Here is a 12,236-nt window from a genome sequence, read left to right as displayed (position 1 = left end):
CCTCCATGAGATCCAACTGTGGGGCATTTTCTCAATTAGTGATCAAGTGGGGAGGGCCTCTTGTGGGTGGTGCCATCCCTGGGCTGGTAGTCTTGGGTTCTATAAGAGAGCAGGCTGAGCAAGCCCGGGGAAACAAGCCAGTAAGGAACATCCCTCCATGGCCTCTGCATCAGCTCCTGCCTCCAGGCTCCTGCCCCGAGTTCCTTCAATAATGAGCAGCAATATGAAAGATAAGCCCTTTCCTCCCCAACTTCTTCTTTTTAAAAAACAAACAAACAAAAAAGATTATTTTATTTTATATATGTGATCACACTGTAGCTGCCTTCAGACACACCCGTAGAGGGCAGCGGATCCCATTACAGATGGTCGTGAGCCACCATGTGGTTGCTGGGAATTGAACTCGGGATCTCTGGGAGAGCAGTCAGTGCTCTAACCACTGAGCAATCTCTCCAGCCCTCCATCTTGCTTCTTGGTCATGGTGTTGCATCACAGCCACAGAAACCCTGACTAAGACAGGCGCACTTATTTGATCCCATGGTCCCCAGACAGTGGTTTGAGGAGGTTAGAGGAGAAGGCCTTGCTGGAGGAAGCCGCTAGGGGCGGGCTTTGAGAGCTTCCAGCCTCACCCCACTTCGGGAAGCTCTTTGCTTTGTGAAGGCCTGGCATCCGCTGCCCTTTCTCCTCACCCCTTCCTCCTCACGGGTTCAGACCCTCTGAAAATCAACGCTCTTCCCTCGTTGCCTTTGGTTGTGGTGCTTTATCACAGCGACAGAAAAATAGCCAATAAAATGAGTTACTAAAGCATGCACTTCATATTGGTAACAAACACTTCTCCAAACACGGAATGCAGCTGTCAAGGATGATATGGGAATTTAAATATTAAAATTATAATGAAATGGCAAAAAAAAATGTTTCCTGAAGAAAAAGAAGCAGATCAGCCTACGAAGCCAGCAAAACTTGCGTTTTTTTCTTTTTTTTTCTTTTTTTGCTTTGTCATTCAATGCCTCTTTTGTCCTGAAGAACTTAAGGATTTCGACCACTCCTCAACATTACATTCTGTCATCTGAAACAATGTATCATCCGAATGAGGAATTGTGGCCGTGTGTATGTATGCGCCTTCAGATGGAGCACAGCTCTCTAATGCTGCAGGCGTAGCTGCTGGGCACTTGAAACGTAGTCTGGCTGAACCGAGAACTGACAAACGCAACTACAAGATTTTAGACTCATCATTCTGGAAAGGGCAGCAGGCTGTGGATGCAGGTCCGTGGCAGAGCAGAGTGCGGGACCCTGGACTCAGGCACCAACGCCACCAAACCTTAGTGTTCACACTCTGCTCTTTACTGTTTCTGTTTCCTTACTGCTGTTTTGCTTCTGGGGGTGGGGGTGGGGGTGGGGGCTCACTACGTAGTCCAGGCTAGCCTTGAATGTGTGATCCTTTTGTCTCTAAGTGCTAGGATTATAGCTAGTGATCATGCTTGACTCTCTACCTTGTGTAAAATGTGTCTACCAAAAAGTTTTAAAATTACATTTGTGTCTGGCAAAGGAAGCTCACATCACAATTGTGCTTCACGTTGCATCGAGGACTGGGTCTCCTTGGTATTCTGCACTAATCCAGGCTGAGGATATATTTTGACTAATTTCCCCAGGGAAGAGAGATTTAACAGATGTTCTTTTTTTTCAATTCTAGAGTCTTCTATGATTAACATTTAAATTCCGCATATTGTCTGTTCTCTGGTTACAAATGTGACAAGGACCTGTTTCCATTCATCCACTGCTTGTAACAAACTCAGACCTCCTAGTTCATCTGGTTAAACCTCCTTGGAGGCACATCAGAGGCCTGGGTCACAAGTCTCCTATCCAAATGTTAATGGAAGCTGTTGTTTTTTAAAATCAGTCTATCAATTTGTTTCTAGACAATCTTTTTTTTAAAACACACTCTGCCCTATTTCCTTTAAAAATAATAATCAGCTTGTTTTCTTTTTGTATGCCTTTGTTTTTGTGATCAGAGTCTGGATTCTCTCTTTCTTTTTTCTTTCTTTCTTTTTTCTTTTCTTTTCTTTTCTTTTCTTTTCTTTTTCTTCTTATTTATTTATTTTGGTTTTTCGAGACAGGGTTTCTCTGTGTAGCCCTGGCTGTCCTGGAACTCACTGTGTAGACCAGGCTGGTCTCGAACTCAGAAATCTGCCTGCCTCAGCCTCCCAAATGCTGGGATTAAAGGCGTGCACCACTACTGCCTGGCACTTTCTTTTTTTTTTAAGATAAAGTCTGATGTGGCTCACCCTGACCTTGTTATGTACTTGAACTTCTGATCTTCACCCCATTTGGCTCCGGAGGGCTGGGATAGAGGTCATGACCTACCTAGCCTAGTTTTACAAAATGTTGAGGATTGAACCCAGGATTTTGCGTGTGCTAGGCAAGAAGAAACAAGCTTAACCTTCAAGCCTTGTAGGAAGCACACAGTATCTCCTCAAGCCATTACAGAAATCCAATGAGTCTGATTTGAGAAAGCTGGGTGGTTGGACTTCCAGAACCTTCGCTATGGGAATCAGTGTGAGATCCCCGCTGATACCTAACCTAATAGCATGGACTCAGACATGCAATCAATGTCTAGGCTTTGACAATGGTGATAGAATGGGCTGGCGGAATGTAGTCAGCCGAGTGTGGTGGCCCTCAAGAGCCTGAGGCAGTGAGATAGAGAGGTCAGGGCCAGACTGCAGGGACAGTGGCTACAGGTTAAAACAACGAAGGGTGTGGTCCTCTCTGGAGGCTCCAGGTTTAGATGGCCTGTGACTGTGCCTGGAGCCTTTCATCTTGGGGCTGTCTGTACTCATGGGGCAGGGGCCATAGATGTGGTCCCTGCAGCTGGGGAGGCAGCCGCCCCACTGGTCTGCACCCTCATCTTGGAGAAACATGCTTTTAAAGAGGTTTGTTTTATTAGCATATATTAATTATACATAATAACGGGTTTCGTCATGACATTTTCTCTTCTTTCTTTCTTCCTTTCTTTCTTCCTTCCTTCCTTCCTTCCTCCCTTCCTTCCTTCCTTCCTTCCTTCCTTTCTTTCTTTCTTTCTTTCTTTTTCTTTTCTTTTCTTTCTTTTTTTTTTTTTCAAGACAGGGTTTCTTTGTGTAACCCTGGCCGTCCTGGAACTCACTCTGTAGACCAGGCTGGCCTCGAACTCAGAAATCCGCCTGCCTCGGCCTCCCAAGTGCTAGGATTAAAGGCATGCGTCACCACCACCCGGCAATAAGTACACTGTAGCTGTCTTCAGACGCACCAGTAGAGGGCGTCAGATTTCAATATGGATGGTTCTTAGCTGGGATTTGAACTCAGGTCCTCTGGTAGAGCAGTCAGTGCTCATTTTCAAATGTGTATACAATGTATTTTGGTCATATTCTCCCCTGTCCCTCCCACTGATCCCTATCATTTTCCCAATTAGTCTCTGTCTCCTTTCCCCATGTCTCTCTCTCCTCCCTCCACTCCCGTTCAGTCCAGTCTGGCCTCAAACTTGCTATGTTGCCAAAGATCGCTTTTAAGTCTCCATCCTCCTGCCTCTACTTCCCAAGTGCTGGGATTGCAAGTGTGTGCCCATGCCGATGAAACCCAGGTCTCCGTGCATGTGAGGCACACAGTCCATTAACCGTGATGATATCACACCAGCCCAGTAATATTTAAATGCTTAAAAGACAGCAAGATGAATAATGGTTGTTTTCCAGAGGCTTTTTCTTTTTTCTTTTTTTCTTTTAAATCAAAACTTTCTAACAGAGTTTAAAGGACACCAGCTTACTGGTTCTACACTGAAGCAAAATTCAAAGGCTCTACACACAGTGCAGGGGCTTGTCACAGCTTTGTTTGTTTTTGGGTTTTTTGTTTGTTTGTTTGCTTTTGTTTTTTCCTCCAAATCTCCTCTTAATACCTGGGCCTGCCTGGTGCCCGGGCAACAAGCGCTGAGTGAATGAATCAGGAAAAAGCTTTTGAGGGGTGGCTGCACATGGGCGGGAGGCTCCAGAGAGCAAACACAAAGTTGTTTGAGCAGAGAGAGTGGCTGGCCCTCGCGACTGTGATTGGACAGAGAGGGTGACTGGAGGACAGACGAGGGAACGGGACCTGGAGGCTGCACTTACCCCAGGAAGGTGAGGAACCGCGGGTCGGTGGCCAGGCTGGCGTCGATGGTGATGGACAGGAACGAGGGACTCACGCTTCGGAGCGGCTGCTTGGTGTAAAACTCCAACTCTACCACGTCCTCGGCCGGCGCGGTGCCCTCCGGGGTGCCCTGGGTCAGGGCACCGAGCGGCCCCCAGAGCCCCAGCAGCAGCAGCCGCAGCATCCTACCTGGCTGGACCGCCCGCGGCCGTGAGAGCTGGGGCAGCCGGTGCGCTGGCTCCAGCTCCCCGCACCCTGTCCTGCTTGGCCTCCGGCGCCAGGGCTTGGTACCCTCCCACAGCGCTCCATCCCTCCCCCCCTCGTTCCTCCCCCCTCTTTTCCCCGCCCTCCCCTCCCAGCTCTCTTTCATTTCCGCGCTGGCTTCCCCCTCCGCCGCGGTCACGTCCACTTTTGAAAATCATCCACACCCATCCGAAGGGTGCGGAGGTGGCCAGAATACAGGATCCTCGGAGGCCTGGGAGGGAACGCCTGGGAGCCGCGTTGGGGCGGGACCAGCTTCCTGGTGTCCTGCCCACTCTGTCACCTTTTCTAGGTCCCATCCACTTGGCGCCAGGACTAGACTCTGAATGAAAAGCCCCGGTTGAGGGTTCAGTCAGCCCCTACCCTTCCTCCTTTAGACACTATTTTACCTGAACCTGTCAAAGTCTCACCGAGCTAGGATGTCCTCTGCCCGGGATCTGCGTCTCAGGTGTCCCTTTGTCGCTTGAAAAACCTGATCCGAGCATTGGCTAAAAATGCACCTAGAAATCGGTCCTCGGAAAACAATCTGTTTTAAAGACAGTACTTGGGAGAGACTAGAAGTTATTAGATTCTCCGAGGCTAAAGCACATCAAGTAACTACCCTTGGGATCTGGAGCAGCCCCGCCCCCAACCCCCATGCATTTATCTTTTGCGATTGCCACAACTTTTCTTTTGTTTTCCCTTGACATTTACACTGGTATATAATGATAGCAAACGCGGGTGCACGGGTGTGTGTGTGTGTGTGTGTGTGTTACCATGAGAGAAGCTTTAACCATGCTACCTGTCGTTTCCACAGCATACTTACCAATTGCTAATTTTCCTCTTCACACACACACACACATACACACACACACACACACACACACACACACACATCAGCGCTAGGTTGTACAAGACCAAGCAGATGGCAGCGCTGCTGCCTTGCAGTCCCCTTGAGGAAGCTTTCCTGAGCTTCCGGGCAGCCGCGGCTCCCCAGTGTGAGGCATCGCCACACATTTCACACAGCACACACATCTCACAGCATTCTCCGTGTTAGAAGTGACCGCATTTGCCAGCACTTGTGATGTTGCTCAGTGCTCGCCATAGCTCTGGGCTTATAAAGTCCTCAAAAGCAGGGATGGGGGCTGCGGTATATCCAGGATGTGCTCGGACCCTGCCTGGCTTTTAGGCGGTAATCAATTCATAATTACTGAGTAAGCTAATGACACCCCTAGATGTTTCTGTTTAGATCGCACCAACAGCAAAGCAATAAATAAGAATGGATCTTTTTTATGGAATGTATATCTAATTTTCACCCATCTGTCTGTCTATCCTTAGGTGATTTAAAAATTACATGTGGGTTTGGAGAGATGGTTCAGTGGTTAAGAGCACTGACTGCTCTTCCAAAGATCCTGAGTTCAAATCCTAGCAACCACATGGTGGCTCACAACCATCTGTAATGGGATCTGACACCCTCTTCTGGGGTGTCTGAAGACAGCTACAGTGTACTTACATATAATAAATAAATCTTTAAAAAAATTTTAAAAAAAGGTTACATGTATAGTTAATGCTTTGATCTGCATTGAGTTGGTATGCTATAGCCATAGGATACAAAAACAGAAACATCATGGTAACAGAAAACTGTCCAGAGTGTATAATCTTATGGAAGGGGGACGCAGAAGACGAGGCCTTTTTCCATCTGTGTCGTGAAATGGGTTTCATTTGTCACCTAATGCCATGGGGTGAAGCCATACCAATTCCTTTGGAGTATTTGGGTGTTTTGGAAAGGAGATCACTGCAAACTTTCCATGATTCTACATTTGTGACCTCCTGAAGTGTGTGTGTGAGCAAGTAGGGTCTCCGGGCAAGTTGCTAATGTGACAGTGACACACACAGGAAGCTGAGGCAGGACTGGCTTGTGATTTTCTGTTTAGATTGCACCAACAGCAAAGCAATAAATAATAATGGATCTTTTTTATGGAATGTATATCTAATTTGCACCCATCTGTCTGTCTATCCTGAGGTGGCTAGATCTCAGTTCTGGCTCCAGACTCTCAGTTGCTTTGTCCTATTGTGCCAGAGAAAATTACATAGGCACACGGCAGGAAGAGAGATGTGGTCATATACAGAGAAGTTGTCACCTCAGACACTTTATAATAGGACATGTGGAGTATTTGTAGCAAGGTACGTTTCACATGGATTTTGATAAAGGCCCTTGCTTGCGTACTGTAGGGTTTGAAACCTTGGTGCAGTTGTTAATCATTTTTGTTTGTTTGTATGGTTGGTGGTTTTTCAAGATAAGGGTTTTTTTCTGCGTAACCCTGGCTGTCCTGGAACTCACTCTGTAAGCCCAGGCCAGGCATGTGCTTCCACCTGGTAATTATTTCTGCTTTTGAGTCAAAGTCTCACTGTGCTATCCTGGTTGGCCTGAGCTCAGTACATGATAGCCCGGGACACAGGTCTGCCTGCCTCTGCCTCCTGAGTGCTGGGACTTAGGGCTCGCTCTGCTCTGCTCTGCTCAGCCTTAGACAAGGTTTTTAATTTTGAAGAGCTTCAAGTTCATCTGACAAATGAAGGTACTCAGGCACAGTTCAAAGTTCTTTTTTCTTTTTAGTTAACTGACACATCCAGCTCCATTTAAAACCTGAAATATGTCTTCAGGTGAAAGAATTCAACTTGATCACCCTATTGATTCATTTGGACTTTGCAGAAACAGGGTTTTGCTTGGGCAGCCCAGGCTGACCTTGAACTTGTAGTGACTTTCCTTCCTCTGTTCTAGAGTGCTGAGATTACAGAAGCATGTTCATCAAATGTGTCGGGCAAATGGGTATGCTGGGCCTGAGAGCCAGCAGCCTCATCTGATGGTATGTTTAGTCTGGGCTCTCTCCTATGTTCTGGACTTTTGGTTCATGGTCAGTTAGTTGTGCAGGGTCCTGGGTTTGATTCTGGTAGCTGCAGTGCTCTCTCTCTCTCTCTCACACACACACACACACACACACACACACACACACATGTACCAACACATACACACACATGCACACACACGGGAAGAAGGGAAAGAAGGAAGGAATGAAGGGATAAAGGGAATGAATAAATCTACTTTGAAGATGGGCAAAAAGATTTCCTGGTTTGTTTGTTTCAAATTCTGAGTTACTTGAGGAGGGAGGCCTGTGCCCTAAACAGACCATAGGATGGGACTCACTTAGTCCGTGTCTCAGTTACAGTTTCTGTTGCTATGACAAAACTGCATAACTAAAAAAAAATCAGTTGGGGAGGAAAGGGTTTATTCAGCTTACACTTCACCAAAGGAATTCAGGACGTGAACTCAAGCAGGGCAGGGACCTGGACGCAGGAGCTGATGCAAGGCCATGGAAGGGCGCTGCTTGCTGGATTGCTCACATGTTTTTCTCAGCCTGTGTTCTTATAGAGCCCAGAATCACCAGCCCAGGGATGGCACCACCCACCATAGGATGGGCCCTCCCCCACTGATCACTAATTGAGAAAAATGCCTCACAGCTGGATCTCATGGAGGCGGTTCCTCAACGTTTCCTCAACTAGGCTCCCTCCTCCCCGATGACTCTAGCTTGTGTAAAGTTGACCCACAAACCCAGCCAGTACAACCGACCCATTGTTGACTTGACACACAAACACATCACTCTTAAGCCTCAAGCCTTCCTTTCTTATTCATCCCCAAGATCTCACATTAAAAACATAAATAGCTTTAAAAGTCCCACAGTCCTTACAAATTAAAGCACATTAAAATATCAGTCCTTTAAAACAGACAATCTCTTTTAAAATTCAAAGTCTCTCTCCTGTGGGCTCTGGTAAAAGACTTTCTTACTTCAAGAGGGAAAAATCAGGGCAGAGTCACAATCAAATCAAAGCAAAAGCAAACTCCAACAGTCCAGTGTCTGAGATCCGTTTGTGATCGTCTGGACTCCTCCAAAGGGCTGGGGTCTCTTCTGCAGCTCTGCTCTCTATAGCACCCACAGTTTGCCTTCCAGGCCCTGCTGGCCCTACTGCACTGCTGCTGCTGTCCCATGGTGGTCGTCCCAGGGGACTGGTGTCTCTAATACGCTGGGGTCTTCTGCTGCAGCTGGGCTGCACTTACAACAATACCCTCTCATCGCCTCTCTTTCTGGTGCCAGCCCTCAACTTCTCTGTATGACCGTTCCATTCCTGGGCCTTCAGCTGCCACTGAGGCTGCACCTTCACCAATGACCTCTCCTGGCCTCTCACAGTACCAATCCTCAGCTGCTCTCTATGACCCCTTTATGCCTTCAAAACCAGTCCACCTGGGTGTCTCTCACACATTACCAAGTCTGGCTGTCAACACTAGGTACAACCGTGGCCACCTATGGAACACAGTTCCTCTGTGCTCTCAGAAAACACTTCCCAGAAGACTTCACTTCAGTGATGCTGGTCTCTTCTTAATCTCCACTAATTTCTTAGCTCCAGCTGATGAGCGTCAGGTTTCACTTTAGTAGTTCTGGTATCTTGTTATTTACAGCTGATTCTTCAGCCCCAGCTAATCAGAATCTTAACTCAAAGTACCTGGGAGATTTCTCAGACTTCCCTCTGGAGCTTGGCAATCCAGGCTCTGCACTGCTCTCAACAGTCTCTTCCAAGTTCCCACGGGGCATCCCGCTGAGCTCTCAACACTCAATGGCTTTTCTAGTCCAAAGTTCCAAAGTCCTTCCACAATGGTCCCCAAAACATGGTCAGGTCTGTCACAGCATTACCCCTCTCCTGGTACCAACTTGCTTTTTGGCCATGGCGTTTGGACGCGACCATAAAAACCCCATGATTGAGGTTTCTATTGAGTGCAAACTCACTGATGTTTGCACTGCGGGTTTGCCTGGAGTGAATGCTGGAGTGGTTGCTGAGTGGTTAGGTGACTGCATAAGTACAGGTACTGCTGTAGTTGCAAAAGCTTATGATTTTTTTAAAACATATTTATTTATTTATTATTTTGAGACAGGGTCTCACTGTGTAGCTCTGGCTGTCTTAGAACTCACTCTGTAGAACCAAGCTGGCCTCGAATTCAGAGATCCACCTGCCTCTTCCTCCTGAGTGCTAGGATCAAAGGTCAAAGGTCTTCATCGTCACACCTCACATGCAGTTTAACTTTTTAAATTATTTGTGTGTATGTGTATGTGTGTGGAGAGAAAGAGAGAGGGGGCGCATGAATGTGTCATGGTGCACATGTGTAGCTCAGAGGATAACTTTGAGGGTCAGTTCACTCTTCTACTTTAAAAGAGGATCTTCTGTTGTTCATGACCGTAACCATCAGGTGATGCGTCTCAAGAGCTCCCAGGATTTTCCTTTCTCTGCCTCCCACCTTGTGGGACTGCTGGTGTTATAGACATATGACCCTCACACCCGATCTTACCTGAGTTCTGGAGATCTGACCGACCTCTGACCTCATTCTTGAGTGGTGACTGCTTTACCCACTGAGTCACTCCCACTGCTGCTGAAACTCACCAGCCATTTCAAGGTTATGAAGAGGCAGGATCTGTAAGAGGTGACTGTGCAAGATTGAGGAGATGGTTCCAGTGTGAGACTCTTGAGTCTGAGCCCCAGAACTCTCATTACAAAAGCCAAAGTGCAAGCCCCAGCACTGGGGAGGCAGAGACAGATGGATCTCTGTGAGTTTAAGGCCAGCCTGGTCTACAGAGTGAGTTCCAGGACAGCAGGGACCACACAGAGAAACCCTGCCTCAATAATAATAATAATAATAATAATAATAATAAATTTGCATGGCAAGATGGGAAGACGGCTTGTTGGCCCACTACCTTAGAGTACTTAGCAAAGCTCCAGCCTAACAAGAAACCTTGCCTCAGAACAAGAGAAACAGAGTATAAATAGAAGGTTCTTGAGGTAAGGCAATAGAGGTTATCTTCTGATCTGTGCACACAACCGTGCATGAATGCACTTCCACATACGTGTCCAAATATGCACAAACACACAGGAAAGTACCGGTGACATTAAAGGAGTTTAATATGCTGGAAAAGGCACCCTGCGCCTGCTTGAACTGTGACCCCGCCCCTGTTTGAACTGTGACCCCGCCCCTGCTTGAACTGTGACCCCGCCCCTTCTTGAACTGTGACCCCGCCCCTGCTTGAACCGATGGTGCAGTAAGGAGGCTGCTGCTGCTCTCTCAACCCCAGCCTCCAGAAAAGGGCGAATCACATTTCCGTTCATTATAAATCACCGTCACAGTTATTCTGTGAAAGCAGCAAAAAAGACCAAGGTTGTCACAAGTGTGTAGTCATTTGAATATTGTAACAGACTGTCGTTACTTCCCATGGTGACTAGAAAATGGAGACCATTGTTGGTCAAAAACTGAGTCGTTAGCGCGCTTCATCTGCAGCCAGGTGGGAGCCATCAGTGAAGCAGACAGAGGCTGCTTCCTTTCTCCCTTAAATTGGCATGTGCATTAGCTTTCTGTGTCTTTAACAAACCCTGAGGTAAGTCAGCTTCAGGGATGGCATGACGGCTTGAGTGGGCAAAAGCCATACAAACCTGGAGATCTGAGTTCCGTCCCTGGGCACACAGTAGGCTGTAGGGAAAGAACCAGGGTCACAGTATTGTCCTCCACCTCCACATGGTCTCTCTTCCACATGCCTACACACACTAATAATAATAAAAACATTTTAATATCAACTTAAAAAGAGAAAAGTTACCTCTACATAAAACCAGATACACGGAAACTAATAGAAAATAAAGTGGGGAAGAACCTGGAGCACATGGGCACAGGGGAAAAGTTCCTGAACAGAACACCAATGGCTTATGCTCTAAGATCAAGAGTTGACAAATGGGACCTCATAAAATTACAAAGCTTCTGTAAGGCAAAGGACACCATCAATAGGACAAAACGGCCAACAACAGATTGGGAAAAGATCTTTACCAACCCTACATCTGACAGAGGGCTAATATCCAATATGCACAAAGAACTCAAGAAATTAGACTACAGAGAACCAAATAACCCTATTAAAAATGGGAAACAGAGATGAACAAAGAATTCTCAACTAAGGAAACTCGAATGGCTGAGAAGCACCTAAAGAAATGTTCAGCATCCTTAGTCATCAGGGAAATACAAGTCAAAACAACCCTGAGATTCCACCTCACACCCTTCAGAATGGCTAAGATCCAAAACTCAGATAACAGCAGGTGCTGGTGAGGATGTGGAGAAAGAGGAGCACTCCTCTACTGCTGGTGGAATCGCAAGGTGATACAACCATTCTGGAAATTAGTTTGGCGGTTCCTCAGAAAATTGGACAGAACTACCAGAGGACCCAGCTATACCACTCCTGGGCATATATACCCAGAAGAAAATACTCATGGGAGGAGATACAGAGACAAAGTGTCGAGCAGAGACTGAAGGAAAGACCATCCAGAGACTGTCCCACCTGGGGATCCATCCCATATACAGTCACCAAACCCAGACACTATTGTGGATGCCAACAAGCGCTTGCTGACAGGAGCCTGGTATAGCTGTCTCCTGAGAGGCTCTGCCAGTACCTGACAATACAGAGGTGGATGCTCTCAGCCAACCATTGGACTGAGCACAGGGTCCCCAGTGGAGGAGCTTGAGAAAGGACCCAAGGAACTGAAGAAGCTTACAGCCCCATAGGAGGAACAACAATATCAACCAACCAGTACCTCCAGAGCTCCTGGGGACTAAACCACCAACCAAAGAGTACACATGGAGGGACCCATGACTCCAGGGGCATATGTAGCAGAGGATGGCCTTTAAAGGGAGGAGAGGCCCTTGGACCCGTGAAATCTCATTGCCCCAAGGTAGGGGAATGGCAGGACAGGGAAGCCAGAGTGGGTAGGTTGGTAAGCAG

The 12,236-nt window shown here is 47.2% G+C and overlaps 1 protein-coding gene across 2 annotated transcripts in view; it reads right to left on the bottom strand.

Annotated features, from left to right (window-relative positions):
• Positions 1–4,445, bottom strand: part of Hpse (heparanase) — a 37,866-nt gene extending 33,421 nt beyond the window's left edge. The window contains exon 1 of one of the 2 annotated variants that reach the window (XM_052198176.1): positions 4,125–4,445. In XM_052198176.1, the coding sequence (XP_052054136.1) occupies positions 4,125–4,327 (203 nt within the window). In that variant the 5' untranslated portion in view covers positions 4,328–4,445. The remainder of the gene's footprint in view (positions 1–4,124) is intronic. The other variant, XM_052198175.1, reaches the window with a different exon arrangement.
• Between the last annotated feature and the right edge of the window lie 7,791 nt (positions 4,446–12,236).

The sequence above is a fragment of the Apodemus sylvaticus genome, chromosome 11, assembly GCF_947179515.1.
Source record: "Apodemus sylvaticus chromosome 11, mApoSyl1.1, whole genome shotgun sequence".
Classification (NCBI taxonomy): Eukaryota; Metazoa; Chordata; class Mammalia; order Rodentia; family Muridae; genus Apodemus; species Apodemus sylvaticus.
This window is presented reverse-complemented; position numbering and strand designations above follow the sequence as displayed.